The 19396-nt window shown below is 38.5% G+C and overlaps 5 protein-coding genes across 13 annotated transcripts in view; 3 read left to right on the top strand and 2 right to left on the bottom strand.

Annotated features, from left to right (window-relative positions):
* Positions 1–1094: 1094 nt before the first annotated feature.
* On the top strand, positions 1095–3497 carry LOC144075538 (elastase-1-like). Its single transcript, XM_077602673.1, has 8 exons — positions 1095–1207; positions 1407–1504; positions 1578–1678; positions 2231–2356; positions 2757–2893; positions 2967–3109; positions 3180–3329; positions 3397–3497. Exons 1-8 carry the CDS (start codon positions 1168–1170, stop codon positions 3406–3408), a joined length of 807 nt encoding a protein of 268 aa, XP_077458799.1. The 5' UTR covers positions 1095–1167; the 3' UTR covers positions 3409–3497.
* Positions 3498–5436: 1939 nt separating this feature from the next.
* Positions 5437–7916, top strand: LOC144075999 (elastase-1-like). Its single transcript, XM_077603506.1, has 8 exons — positions 5437–5485; positions 5558–5661; positions 6042–6142; positions 6220–6345; positions 6426–6562; positions 6987–7129; positions 7613–7762; positions 7842–7916. Exons 1-8 carry the CDS (start codon positions 5446–5448, stop codon positions 7851–7853), a joined length of 813 nt encoding a protein of 270 aa, XP_077459632.1. The 5' UTR covers positions 5437–5445; the 3' UTR covers positions 7854–7916.
* A 1005-nt stretch (positions 7917–8921) lies between these two features.
* Positions 8922–13693, bottom strand: rdh5 (retinol dehydrogenase 5 (11-cis/9-cis)). The gene is made up of 6 exons (XM_077603505.1): positions 13645–13693; positions 12593–12662; positions 11461–11783; positions 10815–11073; positions 10503–10666; positions 8922–9932 (listed from the first exon to the last, which is right to left on the bottom strand). The coding sequence occupies exons 2-6, from the start codon at positions 12616–12618 to the stop codon at positions 9712–9714; spliced, it is 993 nt and encodes a 330-aa protein (XP_077459631.1). The 5' UTR covers positions 12619–12662; positions 13645–13693; the 3' UTR covers positions 8922–9711.
* A 487-nt stretch (positions 13694–14180) lies between these two features.
* On the bottom strand, positions 14181–15887 carry bloc1s1 (biogenesis of lysosomal organelles complex-1, subunit 1). Its single transcript, XM_077602844.1, has 4 exons — positions 15582–15887; positions 15318–15390; positions 14649–14781; positions 14181–14589 (listed from the first exon to the last, which is right to left on the bottom strand). Exons 1-4 carry the CDS (start codon positions 15646–15648, stop codon positions 14479–14481), a joined length of 384 nt encoding a protein of 127 aa, XP_077458970.1. The 5' UTR covers positions 15649–15887; the 3' UTR covers positions 14181–14478.
* Positions 15888–16268: 381 nt separating this feature from the next.
* Positions 16269–19396, top strand: part of LOC144075597 (E3 ubiquitin-protein ligase Itchy-like) — a 9739-nt gene continuing 6611 nt past the window's right edge. Inside the window, exons 1-7 of one of the 9 annotated variants that reach the window (XM_077602843.1) lie at positions 16278–16427; positions 16549–16568; positions 16913–16952; positions 17230–17371; positions 17610–17734; positions 18865–18996; positions 19238–19286. In XM_077602843.1, the coding sequence (XP_077458969.1) occupies positions 16928–16952; positions 17230–17371; positions 17610–17734; positions 18865–18996; positions 19238–19286 (473 nt within the window). In that variant the 5' untranslated portion in view covers positions 16278–16427; positions 16549–16568; positions 16913–16927. Of the gene's footprint in view, positions 16953–17229; positions 17372–17609; positions 17735–18864; positions 18997–19237; positions 19287–19396 lie in introns of all 9 variants that reach the window. The other 8 variants (XM_077602840.1, XM_077602838.1, XM_077602842.1 and 5 more) reach the window with 8 other exon arrangements.

The following is a 19396-nucleotide window of genomic DNA, read 5'->3' as shown; positions in this document are numbered from 1 at the left end:
GTGATCGAAAACCCTATTGTCGGGATTATCGGTATAACTTTTGCCTTTAAAGAGCGCCGAGACACGTTTGACTCGAGAGGACTGATCTTTTTTGTTAAAACGTTCATGGGCGAGAAATCTTTTAGGCTCACTTCTCACGCTATCTTATTATGTAGCTTGGTTTGTTAAAATGTTCAAGGCTAGTGCGCGAGAAATCTTTTAGGCTCACTTCTCACACTATCTTTTAAGAGATTTGGTTTGCTTTTTGGCACGAAAAAAGTTAACGAAACATCTTAGTTGACTCTGTATAAAAGCTTTTTTTTCAAATGCTTTAATTCTGTAATACGTTGACGTAATTACAAATGTTACATGAATGCTTTGGAGAGATGAGACCAGGGCCACATTTTCCCATGCTTATCTCCTCGTGCTTGTCAGTTTCAAGCAGGAATCAAGAGGGCTGTGATGTAAATATTAACTCAGAGCTCGCACACCATTTCATCATTTTTAAATGGGGCGGTGTAAGAAAGGTGGAGTTAGTCATAGTCTTTTATGCACATTCATTTCAAAACTTTAACGCTACCGAATAGGTATGTCCCCAATCCAATCAGGTGATCGGAAATTGTAGGATTGGAGTCGGATAAAAAAAATAATAATAATCAATTTCCCACTGCAAAGAACACACCGGCTGCAACTTTTAATTTCTTTTGCTAATTTTATGAAAAATAGTTTTTTTTTAAATTGTTCATATAATTTTGAATTATTTATGTTTTTATTAGTTGTTTTTTAATTTGCGTTTCAGTCTTTTTATTATTTTTTCTAAATTTCTTCTTCAATTTATTCTTTTTATTTGAGCTTATTTATGTTTTTTTTTCTGGTAGCGGTTTTGAATTGTGCAGAAAATATTGCACTCAAACTGATTGTTAATTCACATGTTTACAAAAAAAAAAAACGACCCCTAATATTTTCCATTCCTCCTTTCTTCTAAGTTCTAACAGCCCCGTGACTCATGCCCATGCACTGATACCGTGAGCGAGTACGATAACGGACTGTGGGACAGTCCACAGGTGTGTAGCTGGACAACCCACGCACATCTACAGTGAAATACCAAAAGTGAAGGTCTAGTCGAGGTATAAAAGAAGCTGAAAAACATCTGCGTCTCTTCAGAAACGTTGGCGACACTTTGCAGACATGCTGAGGTTTTTGGTCTTGACAACTCTGGCAGCTCTGGGTAAGAAAGCGAAACACTCACACGCGCACACACAATATGGAAATGTTCATTATTGATCCTTTTCCTCTCCATCAGGCTGCTCACTGTCACCTTGTCATTCATTTGAAGCTCAGTGAATCTAAATGGAGTGCAGTGCATTATTCTGGCACTCTCTTTCAACTAAAACTGAAATGTCTCATTTCTTATCTTTTTCTGCCAGTGCTGGCTGAGCTGGAGCCCCAGCCCAGGTACTTGGAGGACAGTTTGGAGAGGGTAGTGGGAGGTGAAGTGGCCCAGGAGAACTCCTGGCCCTGGCAGGTAAATTCTTGGTGAATGAAAGGGATGAATTTGGCAGAGAAGATCGATTTCAATGGCACCTTTTCCTGCTTAGATTTCCCTGCAGTACAAATCTGGCTCCAGGTTCCATCACACGTGTGGAGGAACTCTGATTGAAAGAGGCTGGGTCATGACTGCCGCTCACTGCGTGGACCGGTACCAGGATTCTTTTATTGTGCTCTTGTGTTTTTGCGAGGATAAGCTGTGTGGAAAATCAATGAACGAAAAAGAAATACCAGCAGTTGTGGTTAAAAAAGGGAAATAAAACAATAGTAACGACAGTGAAAAAATATCTGTATAAGTGGGGTTTGAACACACACCATTGTGGCTGTTAAGCATGCTGACTGCTGAGCTAATAGTTCTAGCTTTGGCCGCCATCAGTTATTTTCTTCAGTTCTCTGGGAGTAAGCTTTTTATATGCCCAGCATTCTACTAAGTCCACTAAGTCAAGGTACACATGGATCACAGGATAAAAACAATTCCAATATTATTCTTTGCTAACACAATTTTCAGTTCTTAAAAAAACCTTACCTACAGTCACCGAAGGACTATTCTGTTTTTACATGTATTTTACAAGTTGCCTTTTTTCAAATGGTAAAATTCTGCCAAGCACAGCTGCCGATATTTTACTGTAAACGTGTGGTTTGTTTTTCAAATGTTCATGCAATAAGAAATCTGTTGGTTTTGAATCGTGGACTTAACTTGCAGCCAAAGGACGTGGCGTGTGATTCTGGGTGAGCACGACCTGAACAGGAACAGCGGCAGAGAGCAGGCCATGAGCGTCAGCCAGGTTTACATCCACCCGAGATGGAACTCCAACAACGTGGCCGGCGGGTGAGGATAAATTTACACTACAGGTTTATTTTTATTGCTTTCAAAAAGCTAAAAGTCTCCCAGGCAGGATAATAAAGTCATGCAGTCACAAACAAAGCTGCCGTATAAGTAATGTTTGTGGCATTGGTCATTTTACAAAGAGGATAACGAATATACACCTGTCAATATTGCTTCATTACATGTCTGAATCAGTGATGGCAAACTTAAGGCCGGAGGGCTAGTTCGAGCCCATCTAGTCATTTTGAGGGACCCGCAAAAGTAATAATTGACAATTCTTTTTTCCACAAATGAACGTCCATTAATTCCCTGCCACCCTCCCATTTCAAATGGATTGGACGTATACCAGTGATAAAATCCTCGCCAATAACACCGAAAGATTTTTTGTGTGTGTCAATCACAGCTACGACATTGCCCTGCTGCGTTTGTCCGGCGCTGCCTCCCTCAACTCCCACGTGCAACTGGGCTCCCTTCCCCCCTCGGGTCAGGTTCTGCCCCACAACAACCGCTGCTACATCACCGGTTGGGGACTCACGTCCAGTGAGTGGTCTTCCCATACGCCCACCTGCTCGCTTCTATTTCGGATCGCTAGCTCACCGCTTTTGTTAAATAGCTGGAGGCAACCTGTCTGCGCAACTGAAGCAGGCTTACCTTCCCCTGGTGGACCACAAGACCTGCACCAGCCCCAGCTGGTGGGGAGGCAGCATCAAGACCACCATGGTGTGCGCTGGCGGTTCATCTGAGTCTGGCTGCAACGTGAGTCGCTGTTGATGTTTTGAACAAAACCTGAAAGGTTTTTCGTTCTAACGCTTGTTTTTCCCCTCAGGGTGACTCTGGCGGTCCTCTCAACTGCATGGTAAACGGAAAATACTACGTACATGGCATCGCCAGTTTTGTCTCCGGCTACGGATGCAACACAATCAGGAAGCCCACCGTCTTCACACGCGTTTCCGCCTACAACGAATGGATGGACTCGGTGGGTGGTGACACTAATGTTCCGAACTAAGTTAACATCATCCTCATTTTTCTTTTTCTGTTCATAGATCATGATGTAAACAGAAGTACACAACTTGGAACGTCGTTTGACAAGTCCGTATTCGGTCCACTGTACTACAATCTTTCAAAATAAAGCACATTGACATAACATCAATTTATGACTCTTTCTGGTTGGCTGACAAAACGTTGTACTGGTGCAATAAAACTAATATGAGGAATGATTAATTCATTGCAGACTTATTGGTGCCTGTGTTGCCTCTAGAGACTATTAAGTTTTAAAATTCGTCTTAATATAACATCTAAAAAATGTAAGTGAATTAAAAAAACGTAAAAGAAATAAGAACATAATTGCTTTGAGAGGCTCAATAAATAGACCATTTTAATGCCTACGATTCTCTAAACGTTTAATCAAGCAAACAAAATACTAATTGTCAAGTGATTTAATAATTGATTAGTTGTTTTTATTTATATAGATTAGAATAGACTTCCTTCTTCTACCAGGAAAAAAATATGTGATTCCACTTAAACGTTACTTAATAATGGGCAGAATAACATGGGATGATTTAGTAAAACTGTCATGTGGACTCTAACTAAATAAAATTAAAAAATCCATTGCTTCCATTATTTTATTTTTGCATGTCAATACAGTTGTTTATAAGCAGCATTGACAAACAACGTCAAAGAAAGTAAATGTTTGGATTCAAATTAATTCATTCTAATGACGCTGCACATCAAAACTGAACTAGTAAACACTAAAAAAGTCCAACATACTGTAGTTTTATTTCACTTTATATGACACCATATCACAACTGTATTATGTAACACTATGCATCGAACCCCACTGGAGTCAGATCCGTGGAAGAGTTGTCAAAATGTGACCACTCGAACGTTTTGAAAATGTCACAAACACAGAAAGGAGGGGAAAAAAACACGAGCCGTTGGGCTGAAAAAGGTCAATTTTGAATCATTTCCAAGAATTCAGCTTTTTTTTCTCCCCGACTTCCTTGAAACGTTTTGTTTGATCTAATGAGAGATTTGATGCAAAAAAAGACATGCATGCGGCGCTTGAGTTTTCTAAGGTTCTTTTGTGCTTTGATGTGACGCAGGACAAATACTGTGAAGTCTAGTTAAATGTAGACTGAAGTGAAGTATCTCCAACTTCTTTAAAATCATAACTCTTACAACTGAAATAATATTCAATAAACTACAGAAGAGTCATTTATTGAATATTATTTCTGTTGTGAATCAAATTGAAATGGATTCATCACCGTCAGATGTCCATTTGAAGTGGAATGATTATTTGCTGCCCCCATCCATTTCAAATAAATTGAATTGAATTTCATAACAAATTAAGAGTAAATAAAGAAATTAGTTTGAATGATGTGGTTAATTTTAACTAAGAAATAACAAGTAATTCAAAAGAAAAGATATTTACTAATACAAGCATTTGTCAATTTTTTAAATTTAAAATCTAATGCTTTTTGAATTGTGCAATATTCATTTTTTTCAATTTAATTTTTTATACTTTGTTTATTTTTTTTTAATCTCACGATTTTCACATACTTAATAATGTATACATTTGAATCATTTTAAGTAGGAGGGTTGCAGCGGATGAACATTTATTAACAATACGCAATAAAATCTAGATGCTTACTATCAATTAACTTCTGTTAACTTAGTTTTTTATATTTTTTAAAAAGCATTTTTTATTTTATTTTAGCATGTTTATTTATAATTCATTTTCTATTTGTTTTTTTTTAATCTTTTGAGAATTTAGCATTTCCAATTTCCAGTTGTGTTTTTTAATGTAATTTTTCCAATCACTTTTATATTTTTTTAATGTATTCCATAACGCTGTTTTAAATGTACTTTTTAAATTTAATTTAATTCAGGAAACAAGGAGTTAAAAAATGGCGTAATGTTGAGTTCTCATGGAAACTGAAAGTTGATTGTTCTCAGACTCAGCACAAATGTTGTGATAAGTGTGTGATCTGCACAGGTGGCATGGAAAAAGTCACATTGAGGGCAAGACATCCGACGGGTATAAGAGGCAAAAAAGAACTGGAAGTTTAGACAGTTTTCGGGCAACCGCAGACATGTTGAAGCTTCTGTTGCTGACCACTCTCGCCGCCTTGGGTAAGATTGCTTGCTTTGTTTCTCTTTCTACTTGACAAAGTAACTGTTGGAAATAATGCTTGGTGTATCCAGTGCTGGCTGAGTTGGAGCCCCAGCCCAGGTTCTTGGAGGAGGTCGCGGGTGAAGAGAGAGTCGTTGGAGGAGAGGTGGCCAGACCCAACTCTTGGCCCTGGCAGGTAATGAATATTTTATGTGAATGTGCCTCAATTGCTTTATATTAACGTTAATGATTGGCATACCACAGGGTTCAATACCAGAGCCTCTTTTTCTTTTTTTTGCGTTAGTGACGTGATTCCAAATTGTAAGTCAATTTCATTTGAATGGATTTATTTGTAGTTTAGTGTCTTTCCTTGGTATGCTTGTTATGGGAGCTGTATTTGTTTCTGTTTCAAAATATAAATAAATCAATTAAAAAAGATAGCTTCATTTGTGATTGGACTCAAAGCCACCCAATGGGAAGCAATGTATTGTTTAAAAGCAACATGCCTCTCAAGCATAAAACCATTTTAAAGACTCACTAAATAATAATAATGCTATACTTCCTGCCTTGCATCAGATCTCTCTTCAGTTCAAATCTGGCAACAACTTCCACCACACCTGTGGAGGAACTCTCGTCAAAAGAGGATGGGTGATGACTGCCGCTCACTGCGTTGACCGGTGGGTGGGAACGTTAACATCTGTAACTCTTTGCTTTTAAAAATCCTAATCTTCATGCAAATTCCACACCACTACAGTTCCAGGACATGGCGCGTGGTTCTGGGAGACCACAACATCAACAGCCACGAGGGCCGAGAGCAGTATATGAGCGTGAGTCGCGTCTACCTTCACCCCAGGTGGAACTCCAACAACGTCGCCGGAGGGTCAGCATCGCTCTTCTTCGTCACTGTCTTCAAAATATACAACCAATATGTACTAAAAAGAACGTTCCCGTCGTTTTTAGGTGGGATATTGCCCTGCTGCGTCTGTCCTCCGAGGCGTCCCTCAACAGTTACGTCCAGTTGGCTTCCCTCCCACCCTCGGGTCAGATCCTGCCCCACAACAACCTCTGTTACATCAGTGGATGGGGGCGTACCCAGAGTGAGTAATCGCCTTCCTCTTCATTTGTGAGCTTTGTGAAACAAATATACTATAAACTATATATACTTAAAAATCTAATCAAAATATTTTTTAAAAAGCAGAGGAAAAGATATGGGGGAAATACATAAGTACACGGAAATACTTTTTTAAAAAAACTGTAGAAAATTACATTAAACGACAACAACAAAATAGTGGAAATAGTTAAAAACTGAAAATTTATAAATGACACAGTTCAAAATGTAAACCATTCTTCTCCCTGAAGGTTTTTCTTAGACACATTCAAAGTGAGTAGTTTTCCAGAAAGGTTTTAAGAGATCCTTGTTAACATTCTGCTATTGAGTTTGTGAGTTTTACACAAAGATCCATCCACAAAGAACCATTTTAAACGGGGTCATCTGCTGTATTTACTGTGTTTTCATTAAAGCTGGGGGTCAGCTGTCTGCCCAGCTGAAACAGGCCTACCTCCCCTCGGTGGACCACAGGACGTGCTCCAGCTACGGATGGTGGGGCAGCACGGTCAAGACCTCCATGGTCTGCGCCGGCGGAGCCAGCGAGTCCGGGTGCCAGGTGACAACTCCACAAATTTATTATACACAAGCAATGTCAACTGTATAAAAGCACTTTTATGCATGAAATTTATTTTTTTAACCCTTACATGTCCCTCAATTAACTCTTTAGCTGCCATTGACAAAGCTAGACCTCTGGTCCATTTTGACCTTAAGGTCAACATTTGAATTTATTTCTTTTTAGTCTAACAGCAACTAAAACAATCTCCAAAAAGAACATAATGTACTACCTAGCGCAGCACTGGAGAGATAAACATGATCAACAATTCTGGTTGTGATGTCACAACCAGAATAAGTGGAAAAAAGGAGGGCATTCCCTAATGCGTTGTTTTGGATTAAATAACTGTGACATACTAAAACATAACACATTTGAGTGGCAAATTTCTTTTCTATATGTAAACTTACATTAGTGCAGTCATTTTAAAACTTTTTTTGACATGCTCAACATTTTATTGGCTCTTAAAATGTGCTTTTTGGTCTTAAGGGTGACTCCGGCGGCCCACTTAACTGCAAAGTAAACGGCAGATATTTCGTGCACGGCGTTACCAGCTTCGTGTCGTCCAAGGGATGCAACGCCTACAGGAAGCCCACCGTCTTCACCCGCGTGTCCGACTACATCAGCTGGATGAACGGCGTCAGTATCTACACCGATCCCTTGAGGGTAATTTGTGGAAAGTTTTTTGCTGTAATGATCTGTACTTTTCTCTTTGCAGATAATGGGTTGAAAGGAAAAGACAACGGGAGACTGTATTTTTCTGGTGAAATAAGGAATAAAATGTCTTCCATTATCAGTGTACAACTTTGAGTCATTTTTTCACTCAGTGATCACAGTTATAATTTTAGATAACCTTTAAAAAAAATGAAAATTTCAAGGACACGCCAGAATTCAACAGATAATTTAAAGTAAAACAGCTGAATTTTAACTACTGAGATTATATTTTGTCATTTAGAGTTATTTTGTGATATTTTTATGGTGAGTGTTGTACTTCTTGATAGGGATTATTTTACCACTAATATATTTAAGTGGAATCTCCATCTTCTAAATGTTGTGATGTTTATTTTATACTATTATTTTATGTGTGTATAACTCCTTTTAAGATATGTTCCCTTTTCTAAATGATTATTCTCATTATTTTATTGTTATTAATGTTTTTGGTGAAAATTGCCCTTAATACTAATGTTTTTGTGTTTGAACGGTGCTTCAATGGAGAACAGTTGTTATTCCTTTACTAGATGTGCAGTGCCATCTAGTGAATGCAACATTATCCCATACGAAAAGTTAAACATTATATAAAATTCTCTACAAAACGTGTAAATTATAGATTCCAAAACTCAAAAGTGGAAACAATTACGACATGATAATAAACAGTCAATTTCAATCAATGGGTAAATATAATTGGAATAATAAAATTCATTGCTCTATAAAACATATATACAAATAGTATGATAAAAACACAAAACTACAACCTAAATCATCTATTTTTTTCAGATGAAATGTGCCCATTCGATCTTTTCTTGTCTCCCTCATATCAAATGGCCAAAATTCTGCCTGTTTTTGCATCTGCAACCTGAGCAGGTGATTAATATCCATCATTAATAATGCAACACAGCCAAAGATCAACAATTTACTGCCCAAACCTTCAATTTGTCTTCAAGTCAGTGATAGAATAGTCTAGTGCTGATATGAGTATGAATGATGAATTAGCCATATTTTTTAAACCTTAAACAATGCAGAACTATCAAGCACTGATTGCATTATTTATGTCATCTCAAAATGGTAGGGACCCCTGAGATAGTGTTGTATTTTGCATTTTAATCAATAAAAAAGGAACGATAGACAGAACTGCAATCAAGTATTCATGATTTGATACAGCAGATAGTTTCTACTAAAGCCTTGTCATCATTGTTTATTATTATATTTGGTGACATTTACATATACAGAGCATTGGAATCAAGTAAAACAAGGTTAGATTTTTTTAAACCTATTTTCTGCCAATGACATCAATAGATTTCCAATCCATTTAGACTGGGAGGGCTGGGCCCAAGTCAAATTGGATTGGATGTCTATTGCCGGCAATGAAACTCGATTGCTAAATGTCACTGGATTTAATGTTTATGACTGTCAATTGCAGTAAAAGAGTTGAGGACAACAAGCTACTAAAATAATCCAGAGGTTTAGTGCAATATATATTACTTACTACTGTAACAAAATTTGCAGAAATAAGAGAAAATGTCAAGCAACCAAAAAAGACAGCCAAGATAGCTCAATTTATCACATTGGGTTATTTCTATATAAATTTATTTGTGTAAAACAAAATACTGATATTGTAGTTTCCTACACTGATTAGAAATAATGCAAGGGAATTTTAAGTGATTAGCATCATCTAGTGTTAAAACTGACAAGCACAGCAGAATGTAGGCAGGATTTAAAGTTCTTAGGCGGGCCACATTCAATGGTACGGTATTAAAAATTGGGCAGCGGACCGGGGCAGTTGACCCGCAGAGTGTAATTTGGACACACCCCTGTTTAGGTAATTATAAACCCTTTCATAGCATGACATGCACGATCCGAGTTATCAGCGGTCAGACGCTCTTGGACGGACGGGGCAGAACCAGCCTGAGCCCGATATCCACCACGCAGGACGGCATGTACGACAGTGGGATCCACACCAGCTTGGCGTCCCACCCGGCGCTGTAGCGGGTGCGAGGGTACACGGCGGTAAGCGCGTGCTCCATGCAGCTGGTCACCTTGTTTAAGTCCGCGTCGCAGATGGCGTTCATGATGAAGCGTTGGATTCTAATGTCTTTAACAACACCAAAGAATGAGAAACATTAAGGGTGGTGTGTGTCTTTAAGGAACTTGGACAAAAAAAAAAAAAGTCTTCATTTTCATTATTTATGGTTTGCTCATACATTGATGATCATTGATGTCCTTTTTTATTTCAATCAAAAATAGATATATAAATAGAAATAAAGTTATAGTGTTAAAAAGTAAAATCTCATTTGACCTATTGACCTTCTGATAAAGGGGCCGGCGACGGAGTGGTTAGTGCGTTGGCCTGAAAGGGGGGGACATGGGTTCAAATCCAGGTCGGTCCACCTGTGTGGAGTTTGCATGTTCTCCCCGGGCCTGCGTGGGTTTTCTCCGGGTACTCCGGTTTCCTCCCACATTCCAAACACATTCATGGTGGGCTGATTGAACACTCTAAATTGCCCCTAGCTATGAGAGTCAGCGTGAATGGTTGCTTTTCTCCTTGTGCCCTGCAATTGGCTGGCTACCAATTCAGGGTTTCCCCTGCCTTTCCAAATTTTTTTGTGATTCAAAGTAGGATTTCTTTTTCTTGATATGGTCACGGCGATAACGTCTAACTCACATTTGTCCAGGTACTTGTCTCCATAGCTGGCTTGTACTTCAGGGCTGAGTTGGTCCCACAAGCGGTGCAACTCCCTCTCAATGGGTTCCAAGCTAGTGACGGCCGTCTTGAAGAAGCCTGGCTCAATGATGCAGACGTTCACCCCAAAGTAGTTAATATCTCTCCTGTGGATGGTCCAAGTTACTTGTTATGCTGACACGCAAACTTGTAATATAACAATTTCCTTTCGTTTATTTGCCAATTCTCATGCAGAGGGGACTTCAAGAATTCACCCAATAAATCCAAAAACGGATCAACGGACGTCTTCCTCACCTGAGGCAGTCAGAGAACGACTCCACGGCGAACTTGGAGATGCAGTAGCCGCCGCCGTTTGCTGCTACCCGACCCAGCACCGAGGCCACGTTGACCACACGCCCGCGGGCCTTCTTGATTAAGGGCAGGAAGGTAATGGTCATGCTGATCGTACCATTCATGTTGACTTTGAGCGTGCTATGGAAGTCTTCTACTTTCATCCATTCGGAGGGGCCCATCGGTAGAGAGCGCCCGGCGTTGTTCACGATACCCCAGAGTCCTTTTGACAGAGAAGAAGGAAACATTTAGAAGTCCGATCAATTGAAAGTTGGGTTGCCAACATTGAAAAACAAATAAGGGAGACCTCATTTGTAGTCTGATAATTGCCATCCTTCGATTCTTTTCTGTATGTAAAGCTTTTTGTAAAGAACAGGTGTTTATTATTATTATAGGACTAAAACCTGAATTAATTAGGTGCATATTTAAGTGCTATAAGCACATGGGAAAATTATCAGCAGGTATTTGAATGAAAAATTCTTTTAAAATTAATTGAATCAAATGAATATTCTGCTCAATTTAAAACTGTGATCTTTGAGGTAAACGAAAACCAAAAAATCTTGGAAAAAAAATACTTTCACGCTGCTTTATTGCAGCCAATGGGACTCACCGTATTCACCGACCTCCTTTTTGGTCCACTCCATGGCTTCCTGAATGCTTTCCTGACTGGTCACGTCCAAAAGCACCGTCTTCAAGTAGGGCCCCGTCATTTTTTTCAGCTCTTCGGCTCCATTTTGGGTCAGGCAGCCGGCCAGCACGTGGAAGCCCTTTCGCTCAAGCTTCTTACACAGTAGGTTTCCGAATCCCGAGTCGCAGCCGCTCACAAAGACGTATTTGTTGGTCACGTCTTCCATCTCCAGGCTGTCTCGGTACAGCCACGCAGCGGTCCAGAACACCGCAAAGGTGACGCTGATGTATAGCCAAGCGCTATCCCTACAAATGATGGATTTGACATTAACATTTCTCAAAATGTGATTATTGCGCTACACTTTTGAGAAATGTCTACAATCTTTTACACTGTCCAAACTACTCCACTGTGTACAATACTGCTAAAAAATTCATCTATGTAAATATTTTTTACAGGAATTGCAGCTCTCGTTAAATTAGCCAGCTTTATTGATTGAAATTGAAATTTTGATTAAAATAAAAAATAAATCTATTTTTCTAATTTAAAAAAAGAACAGATTTTTTATGCATAATTTTGTGTCTGAAAAGTTGAAACATTTTTAAAATTTAATTCTTGCTACTAAGAAAGTCAAAAAGACATGCTGGATAATTATAGAACAATTAATGGCCTGGAACAAAAGTGCCTTTGACACCATTTTTTAATGAAACCACTTAAGTAAATAAAATATTCAACAAAAAATCAATTTATTCAGACATTTGTGTAAATTAATTTCAAATAATCCATACCTAAGTCAATTTTAATGAACTCATTCCTCTTGCTAGGCAGAAATTGTTAATCATATCCACCCTGAAACTAAAACAAATGTTGTTTTATTGAATATAATTGATTTTATGCAGAACATACTGCCAAAAAAGCATAAAAAATGACCCACTTTTGTTTCGTACACATTTTCAGAGTCCATACCTTTACTGTAAATTCATTCAAAAACACTTGAAAGAAGAAAATAGCATTGTGTGCATCCTACTGTCAAATTTTTAAGCTAAAAAAAAAGGATATCCTGAAGTAACTTTTTTATTTCAAATTATCAACGTGACCCGCACCGCAACACTCTTACCCTAAAAGATCATATACAAACTCCATTTTTTTCTTCCCCCAGGCTCTGGAAGGGCTTCCTGGTCACCTGTCTAAGAACAACAACAGCATTTAAAAGAAAAGAAAAACTACCAAATTAGACAAATGGCATTCATGACAGCTCCAATTCTGACTACTTGTGTACGTGCGTACGAAATTACTAGTTGGGCCACATGAGAATTCTTTGTATAATACCCTTATGAAAGACATTGAGGAATTTGTGAGGGATGATGGGGGTTTGAGGGGGGGCTGGGGGTTACAGTGTTTGCAAATGCACATGTAATGCCCGTGACAGAGCTGCTTAGAGAAGATCAATTACATTCCAGGTTTAATATATGGTGGGTTAAATTTATTATATTATATTATTTGTATTGTCAATTAAATCCAGAGTAAGTAAAAAATGAATAACAGAATTAACTGCCACTGACGACGATGGACGTCCAATCCATCTGAACTAAATTGGTTAGATGTAAAAATAAATAAATACAGTTTCAATTCACAGTAATAGGATGCATACAGTCTAGTAAAGGGGTGGCCAAGTCTGGTCCTCGAGAGCCCCTATCCAGTCTGTTTTCCATATCTCCCTCCTCTACCACACCTGAATCATATGATCAACTCATCAGCAAGCTGTCCAGAAGCTTCATACTAATCATGATTATTGGATTCAGGTGTGTTGGTGGAGGGAGACATGGAAAACAGACCTGACAGGGGCTCTCGAGGACCGGACTTGGCCACCCCTGGTCTACTATGTAAATGAAAGAGTTCATGTGTGGTCCATAAAAAATCACTCAAGTTGATTTTATTTTAGAAATGGTTAAACATGGCACAAATTGACCTTTTCTGTGCATATTTTCCGCAATATGTCAAAATAGGTTTCAAAATCAAATTCACTCCATGACAACAAACTAATACTTTTAACAACACTGAATTTTAAATATCATCTTTTTTTAAATCATACTGCAAAATCATTGATGAAAATAGTAAAAGAAACATCAGCTATCATTTTCAGTGTAAACAAAACTATTGTCAACCTACCTTGTATGCTCTTGAACGTGAACAAGTTATTCTTCTCTTCTACGTTTGTAGACTCAAGGAGGCTTTCACTCGCACCCATGCTACTTTATCCTTTAAGACAAGTCCGCCATTGCTAATCCCAAATCCATCGAGGCATTTGCTTTTTGAAATTATGCACTTTGAGAAGAAATATAATAAAAAGCGAGCATTTTGTTGAAGCGATTTAGATAAGCCAACTTTTCATTGCTTTACAGTACTATTGTATTGCTACTTTGAAATTATACTTTGGGGATCAGTAAAGTGTTCCTTTTCATGTGCCCCAATACAATAAAGCGTTTATTTAAGCACGTTAGTTCTCGTAATCTCATGTGTGAAAGGCTTTTGTAAGACTGTAAAAGCAAGTGCTTGTTTGCCGACGTGTTGTATAAATTGCAAAGCTTGTTATGGGCTAAAAAAAATAGCTATCCATTTTTTAAGGGTCACAAAGGGATGGAGTACATCCTGACTTGTATATCAATGCTGGTTTTATTATAAATACATGAAGTGAACACATTCACAACATTTTGATCGTTTTTATTTTAAAAAAAGAAGAAGAAAAAAAATGGACATATTGTGCACATACAAAACAATAATACTGACTGACATCCTTGATTCCAGATATGAAGCCGTCTTAATACAAGAGTATGTACACTGGCGGCAATCCATACTGCAATTTTTAGTAGTGCTTTTTCCATTCATTTATAAATAAACAGTCTTGCAGCTGACAGATAATAAAGTAAGCTGCCAGGCTTCACATTTTAACCTCAACGTTCACACGTGTCGCACTGTGTCGTCGTTTCATGGTTGCTGGAGTATTTAGGATGGCGCTGACTGAGGCTGACCCTTGTGTACGTACTCTAACGCCGTGGCGATGGTCCTCATGTCCATCTCGATGCTGCGTGCCCAGTTCTCCACATCACCGATTTCCTGAATTTGTAATGAGAGTTTTTCATTTCCATTTGTGGCTGCCATTTCGACAAGTGTACCTTCAGGGCCTGATTGAAACCCTCCACCATGCTGATCCACTGTGCGGTCTGCTTGGAAAACTGACCGGCTTGGACTTGCAGTGTTTTTACTTCGTGGTCCAGTTTGCGCTGGTTCACGTAGGCCTGGGCCACGCTGAAATGAGAAACGCACCCAAAAGGTTATATCTTACCTAACTGCCTGCCAATGACAATTCTTTGAATCTAGGAGGAGTCACATTGACGGCGCTAGACGTTCAATCTGCTTGAACTGGGAGGGTGGCAGCAAATGAATGTTTGTTCCTGTCCTCCCTCTTCTTCTCAAATTGACGTGTTTTATTATTTGCTATTCCTGACAAACTTTAAACAGGTCCCCTCTGTAAATGCCGTACATTATAAAAGTACTTAAAGTAAGGTAGCATAATATGTAGATTTTTTTTCTTATTTATGTATGCTTGAATTCCCCCAATGGCTTTTTATCATCATTTTAAGAATGTAAAATAAATTACTGATATTCTATTAAGAGGATGATTACTTTTTAATAGCATCCAATGAGTTAAATACGCAGTTCAATTAACTATTTGGATGTAAGTTGTCACAGTTCTATAGCACCATTAATAGAATGACTATAAGATATCAAATATTTTAGAATAATAATAAAAAAAAGAATATAAACACGTCACTGGTCTTTACCCGACATTGAGATGATCTACGAGGGCTTCCGTAAGGCAGGTGGCTGCGGAAATAGCTTCACGGCGTCTTCTTTCTGCAAAATAATAAAATATGGAAATATTAATTATACTAAAACACAAGTTGAGGACGTAAGAATACACCGTGTACTGTATTTGTATTGAGAGCAGACAAATATTCGGTGTTCACTGTTTTGTTTTTAGCATTCGTTAGCATTTGTTAGCAAACTGGTTTAGTTCTCAATAATGATCGGTTCTGAACATTCACCTTGCTGTTCCTTCCTCTCGTTTTGTTTCGCCTGGTGCTCCTTTAGCAAACGAGACAACATCTTCATACGGCTGGAAGCGTTTGGAAAATTTTAAGCTAAAAACAAAAAAGGCAAATGCAGGAAAAATAGTGTAGGATGCTAACAGCTGACCTGTCGTCACGAGACCAAAAAGTGATGTCATGAGAAGGCGTTTCAGAATTGGATTTTTAAAAATGAATTTGGATAAAGAATGATAAATAAATTAACCTTATTAAACTACGTGAAAGACTGCTGATATCCATTGGGATTCAAGTTGGTATTACAAAAAATATTAAAATGTACTACTAACATAAAATGCAAAACAGATAATACAGACAAAATATAGAATAAATGAAATTAAAGGCAAGACAGGGGATAAACAATAAATCGTAGATAAAATACAAAATCATAAAATTAAAAGTACAATATGCCATAGGGTTTTATATACATTTCACTGTACTTTATTTTTGCTCTATTTTTGCGAAATGACGTAAACCGCACTCGCCTTAAAAATAAAAGTGCTGCATATATTTTATCTTTCATGCAGAAATATTCATACATTTTAACACATAAATGATTATTTTATACATATTATATTACAGTTGATAATTTTAAAACACTTTTAAACAACTTTCTGCCCCATTAGTCACTTGTATATTTTTATTTTGAATTATTAGTACGGGAAATGCTCTCATGGCACTTGCTAACTCTGTGAGCCTCACTAGCATAAGCAATCATGGGTGTCAGACGGTATCAATAACGAGACAACATCAACACGACGTTAGAGGGCATTAACCCCGCGTCCTGTCATCGTCTGCCCGCGCCAGGTACGTCGCGGTACGGCATGGTACTCCGGTATGGCTCGGTGTAAAAAACCCAGCCCCGGTTTACGCTAGCACGAATTCTGCGTCCATATAATGTTTAATCATGGCCAATGTGTGTCCCCAGCGGTGCATTCAGGGAGCAAGGTTGGAACTGTTTCGCATGTTAAGTGGATTATTAACATATATAAACACCTGTCATTATGTAATATGAAAACGATAGCATGGTAGCTATTAGCGCTGGTTGGGATTTTCTATCCGAAATAGCGACGCTTAACCAACCGTGTCATTGCATAACCTAAGGTGAAGACATGTTGTTCACTCTTTGGTTGCCATTGACGATGGTAGACGTCCAATTCCATTTTTTGACAGGAAGCGATCGAAGGGTCGAAATGGTGGACGTCTATCGCTGTCAATGGCAGTGAATGAGTGCAAATGTACATTTTCCTCACTCACTTCCATCTCATGTCACAGTTGTTTGTTCTTGGCAGTGTTATGGACGAGCTATGAAGGCCCAATTGCAAGTCACAGGTATGTCACCTTTCAAAAAAACAATATCAAAACCAATTCCACAAATTTGCAACACAACCATGCGAATACGGTGAAAAAAAACAGGTTTTCCTAAGTAATTATTAATATGACATTGGATTGGATAACTTTATTCATCCCGTATTCGGGAAATTTCATTGTGACAGTAGCAAGAAAAGGCATAGTTATAAGTTAGACAGTACGGTTGGCCGCAGAACCACAAAGCAAAAGCTCAAAGTCAATGGGATCATTAAGAATCATGTTTGACATCTTTTCCCAGTGCTTTCTGCCAAACTTAAAGAAAACAAAAAGAACTGGTTTGGTCCCAGTCCGTATGTGGAGGTCGCCGTGGACGGTCAGTCAAAGCGGACTGAGAAATGCAACAACACACACAGTCCAAAATGGAAGCAGGCCGTTACTGTGTAAGTACATCTGCTCATAAGACTAGATTTGGGCATTTTTAGGTCAAAACTGTCTGAATGAACAATCGATGATCAAAATAAGTGTTGATTAATGCAATAGTTGATTAATTCATGGGGATCAAATAATACCACAAAATAATGCATATACAGTAATACCTTGAGATACGATCTTAATGCGTTCCGGGACCGTGCTCGTTTGTCGATTTATTCGTATCTCAAATCAACGTTTCCCTTTCAGCATCGTCACGCCTCTCAGCAAGCTGATTTTCCGCGTCTGGAGCCACCAAACGCTGAAGGCGGACATCTTGCTTGGAATGGCCACGCTGGAGATCCGCGAGACGCTGAAGGCCAACGAGCTAAAACGTGAGAGTTTGCTGCTCACTCATTGTTGAAAAATCCTTACCGTGTTACGAGAGGCAGGCTTAGACTTATCTGGTTACCAGATCAAGCGTGATACTGCGTCCTGACATCGGCCGGCTGTCTATCATCGGCTTATCATTCGGTCTTAGTTTTTGCTCACTTGTTATGCAAGAGTCCAAAGTTTTGCTTGCTATAAGAATATTTTAGTACGCGTCAGTAGACTGGTCCTACTTTAGCGCTTGAGCTTGAGGGTTAAGGGGAGAGGGAGAGGCACTACCAATTTCGTCATACGCAGTTTCTGGGTATGATGACAATTAGGCTTTTGTCTAGTCAATGATGATAACAAAGCCTATGTCCAATTATTATTATTATTATTATTACTTGTGGTTTAAGCTCTCAATTGCCAGAAGTCATTGTGTTTGAAGAAGATATGTTCCGAAAAATACTCATTTGTCATCCTTAAACAATTTGATAATAGAAAAAAAAAGTTGATTCCCTGAGGAGGACTTGAAGAGTAAATTCAATAACAAACGTTTTAAAATTGTGCTTGTCAAATCAATCATCCAGAGAGGGCTGCGTTATCATTCTAGCTACTGTAAAGTGAGTTAGTTAGCTATTTATGTTTTTGACAATGGCGCCGGTCAGTAAAATTGATGAGGTATAAGCGTGAATGGGGGCTTCAGGGGTCCTCTTCAATTCTATAAGTGGCTTTAACACTATAGCAGACCATATTTTTAATACATATAAAAGTGACAAAAATGCTTAATAATGAAAGTAGATCCTAAGTACTAGCTCGCTCAGTACTAGTAAACTCGATATGATCATCAATTATAATTGTGATGTCACACCCCAAATTGTTGAAAAAAAGTTGCGCCTTCCCCAATGATTTATTTTGGATGGTATTGCTATGAAATGATAAAAGAAAGAAATTTCAGGTTAATATTTACTTTCCGCATATCAAATTTGAGTTTTCCTGTCATTTTCATTTTTTGACATGCTTAACATTTTTGGGACCTTTTAAAAAAAGAATTAGCAACCAACCCTCGCACTTCAAATGAGTTGGATGATTTCAATTCACAATTTTACGCCTGTTAATATAAAACATTTTAATGATGGTTTTGTGTGGCTCTCAGTGTGCGAGGTGATCCAGACATTGCAGCTGTGCTCCGAGAGAAATTCCCGGGATATCGTCGGCGACCTGTCCGTGTGTCTGGACGGTATGCACGTGGACCCGGAAGCTTTGGCCTCGGCAGAGAGAGAGCACGGTGAGATGGCGCTGCGACTCACAAGCAGGCCAATATCAAAATTGGATATTTTTCTGTAGCTCGAAATGATGACGCGCTAAGATGTTGTTTCAGTCCGCTTCCTTTAGAAGTTGCTTCCATCTGCAGGACTTGAGTGGAATATCATTTTTAACCCTTAATTGTCATGTTGAGCTCCGTTGCGCAACCAAACTGTTGTAATAATAATAACAATAACAATAAATATATATTTTTCTGATTACAGCTTCAATCCTAATAGATAACGGAAGACCAAATGGAAGCACTGGCAACAGGTAGAGTAAACCTAAGAAAAGAAAATCTGAACTGTCACTGCCGTTGACGGCAATATATGTCCATTCCATTTCAACTGAGAGGCCATTTGGACTTCTATCGCTGTGAATGT

This window comes from Stigmatopora argus, chromosome 6 (assembly GCF_051989625.1).
Source record: "Stigmatopora argus isolate UIUO_Sarg chromosome 6, RoL_Sarg_1.0, whole genome shotgun sequence".
NCBI lineage: Eukaryota > Metazoa > Chordata > Actinopteri > Syngnathiformes > Syngnathidae > Stigmatopora > Stigmatopora argus.
The sequence above is the reverse complement of the archived record's forward strand: the minus strand, read 5'-3'. Positions and strand labels throughout refer to the sequence as shown.

What these genes read in the sequence shown, in the direction of transcription:
- LOC144075538 (XM_077602673.1), top strand. Translation starts at nt 1,168, where the DNA reads ATGCTGAGGTTTTTGGTCTTGACAACTCTGGCAGCTCTGG. An exon ending in GACAACTCTGGCAGCTCTGG is followed by an intron (nt 1,208 to 1,406) that starts GTAAGAAAGCGA and finishes TTTTTCTGCCAG; the next exon opens with TGCTGGCTGAGCTGGAGCCC. An exon ending in CATCTGAGTCTGGCTGCAAC is followed by an intron (nt 3,110 to 3,179) that starts GTGAGTCGCTGT and finishes TTTTCCCCTCAG; the next exon opens with GGTGACTCTGGCGGTCCTCT.
- LOC144075999 (XM_077603506.1), top strand. Translation starts at nt 5,446, where the DNA reads ATGTTGAAGCTTCTGTTGCTGACCACTCTCGCCGCCTTGG. An exon ending in GACCACTCTCGCCGCCTTGG is followed by an intron (nt 5,486 to 5,557) that starts GTAAGATTGCTT and finishes TGGTGTATCCAG; the next exon opens with TGCTGGCTGAGTTGGAGCCC. An exon ending in CCAACTCTTGGCCCTGGCAG is followed by an intron (nt 5,662 to 6,041) that starts GTAATGAATATT and finishes GCCTTGCATCAG; the next exon opens with ATCTCTCTTCAGTTCAAATC.
- rdh5 (XM_077603505.1), bottom strand. Translation starts at nt 12,618, where the DNA reads ATGGAGTTTGTATATGATCTTTTAGG. An exon ending in TTTGTATATGATCTTTTAGG is followed by an intron (nt 11,784 to 12,592) that starts GTAAGAGTGTTG and finishes CATCATTTGTAG; the next exon opens with GGATAGCGCTTGGCTATACA. An exon ending in AAAGGAGGTCGGTGAATACG is followed by an intron (nt 11,074 to 11,460) that starts GTGAGTCCCATT and finishes CTCTGTCAAAAG; the next exon opens with GACTCTGGGGTATCGTGAAC.
- bloc1s1 (XM_077602844.1), bottom strand. Translation starts at nt 15,648, where the DNA reads ATGAAGATGTTGTCTCGTTTGCTAAAGGAGCACCAGGCGAAACAAAAC. An exon ending in CGAGAGGAAGGAACAGCAAG is followed by an intron (nt 15,391 to 15,581) that starts GTGAATGTTCAG and finishes ATTATTTTGCAG; the next exon opens with AAAGAAGACGCCGTGAAGCT. An exon ending in GTTTCAATCAGGCCCTGAAG is followed by an intron (nt 14,590 to 14,648) that starts GTACACTTGTCG and finishes TTACAAATTCAG; the next exon opens with GAAATCGGTGATGTGGAGAA.